This window comes from Lindgomyces ingoldianus, assembly GCF_010093535.1.
Source record: "Lindgomyces ingoldianus strain ATCC 200398 unplaced genomic scaffold BDR25scaffold_25, whole genome shotgun sequence".
Classification (NCBI taxonomy): domain Eukaryota; kingdom Fungi; phylum Ascomycota; class Dothideomycetes; order Pleosporales; family Lindgomycetaceae; genus Lindgomyces; species Lindgomyces ingoldianus.
The window spans coordinates 288,718-290,753 of record NW_022985186.1 but is presented as its reverse complement, the minus strand read 5'-3'; the positions used below and the strand labels follow the sequence as shown (position 1 = coordinate 290,753).

General features: G+C 40.3%; 1 protein-coding gene across 1 annotated transcript; it reads left to right on the top strand.

Moving 5' to 3' along the window:
• Positions 1-263: 263 nt before the first annotated feature.
• BDR25DRAFT_357631 (uncharacterized protein) lies at positions 264-1,325 on the top strand (the record flags this gene model as incomplete). The annotated part of the gene is made up of 7 exons (XM_033695833.1): positions 264-318; positions 355-456; positions 517-609; positions 655-775; positions 1,013-1,103; positions 1,143-1,238; positions 1,305-1,325. The coding sequence occupies 7 exons, from the start codon at positions 264-266 to the stop codon at positions 1,323-1,325; spliced, it is 579 nt and encodes a 192-aa protein (XP_033545173.1).
• Between the last annotated feature and the right edge of the window lie 711 nt (positions 1,326-2,036).

Genomic DNA, 2,036 nt, shown 5'->3' with positions numbered 1-2,036 from the left:
TTCTTTAGAAGATTTAATCTAGTGTTGTTGTTAAAGCATTATGTAGATAGGTAGAGTGTGGTGGGGGTTTAGCAAAAGTGGCCGGCTAACCTGTGTGGCCGGCCAACCCGTTAGGTACGTTATATGGTTTTTGTAGCAGCAATTATAGGCACTTGCAAACTTCAAGGCGAGGCAAGGTTTAAACACTATTTTTTTTAGAATCAAATAAAAGCTTTTAATAATAAGTGTACTAAGCAGGGAAGTGGAGACTAAGAGATCCAGTGATGGGATCAGATCCTGGAGAGTCAGAAAGGATCGGGAAACGGAAAGTGGGACGGGGTTCACTTTAGGATTTACAGAGGGGGCTCTTCCGAGCTGCACGACGCTATGCAAGGTTATTTCTAATTCCTAGCGTTAGATCGCACTTCGCTAAGGACGGCCTTGTTTTAGTCTCCGCCATTCAACTCCGAGTTCCCGGTTCCAGATTCATCTCATCTGATCGCCAATGACTCGGGACCTCTTTGCTCCCCTTACTAGAAGTGGCGACATCCGATGCCAATTTCAACCTCCTTCACCCACTAGAACGTATTCAATTCCCCTCACGCAATCTGATCGGGTCGGTGCCAGGAGGTTCGAGCACAGTCTCTAACCACATTTGATCTCCCCTGGACCCAGAACCAGGCACCAGGAGCGGGTTCAAATGCAGGAACCAAAACGGGAGCTTTAGCCAGCCAGGTACGATCAAGGCTGCTGATCCAAAAGAAGAAAAAGAAAGGCAATATCTAGGCATTACCTTGTCAAGTAATTAACAAATTAATGGGTATATACTAAACCTTTATTGGCTCTGCGTCTGCTGGAGCAATATTATTCAGGCTTCACCCCTTCTAAAAACCACGGGCCATATATCTCCTCCACCCACTTAAAAATAACGCTTAATGCCTCTAAGGCAGTATAACAGTTAATAATATTAGCTGTAGTGCTGATATCCCTAGCACTAATAAGATGGATCTAGTGCGCTAAATCACTGGCAAAGTACAACTTCTAGCGGGGGTCAGCAATCAAGAGTGGAGAAAGTGTCATATTTACGGGGTCCTGGATGGGCTGGCTGGACCTCGTTAGAAATTGTCAGGTTTTTAGCGGAACTCGTGCCCATTCAAGAATAGGAAGAATTTGGTACCCGCCTCCGTCTGCACACTCCACCTGCGTCTGGACTGCACGATTCGACCTGCAGAAAGACCGGAGCTGCGGCGACTGAGGGGGTTGCAAGATAAGTACCAGTACCTAACCCTAAACCCCCCCTACCTCTCTCCCTCCCTCTCTCCTAGAGAACTAGGGATAAGTACTAGAGGACAAGACAACTGCGCAGGACCTAGAGGAGTTGTGAATTAATAAAATTAGAGGTAAAAAACACACGTTAGGGGCAGCAATTAACTTAAACACGCGTTAGGACGCGCAGGGTAACTAAGGCAGAGAATATAAGAAGACAACAGGAAAACTTAAGTAATAAAAGTAAAATAAATAAAGTAATTAATGTTAACTAAAAAGCCTTTAAAACTTTATAATTAACCTACACTTAAGGCTAACTAAAAATAAAACATAATAAAGAAATAAGTATACTTAAAAAAAGTGTAAAAGTAAAATAGAAAAAAGATTTATTAGCTATAGTGCTTATAGCACTTAAAAAAACCTAAAATAAGATAGTAGCTATAATAAAGTAAATAAAAAAAGAACATATAACTTAAATTAAAATAATAATAAAAGCACTTAAAAAGTAAAAGCACTAAAGGCAGAGAACAAAGTAATAGTAGATGAATTTAAAACCCTTTTAGCTAGATCTTCTACGCTGCCTAGTAGATTACTATCTTACGCTGCTGTAGCATAATTGCTTCTAAGCAGCTAGCCTAGTAACCTACAGACTTTTTCTACTAACATAGCACCTTTAATAATAATAGACACACTCTACTGCATAATTAACACATCTAGGATTAAAAAAGTAGATAGAGAGAAAGTAAAACTAGGCAAAATTAAATAAGCTATTAAGAAGAAAATATAAATAA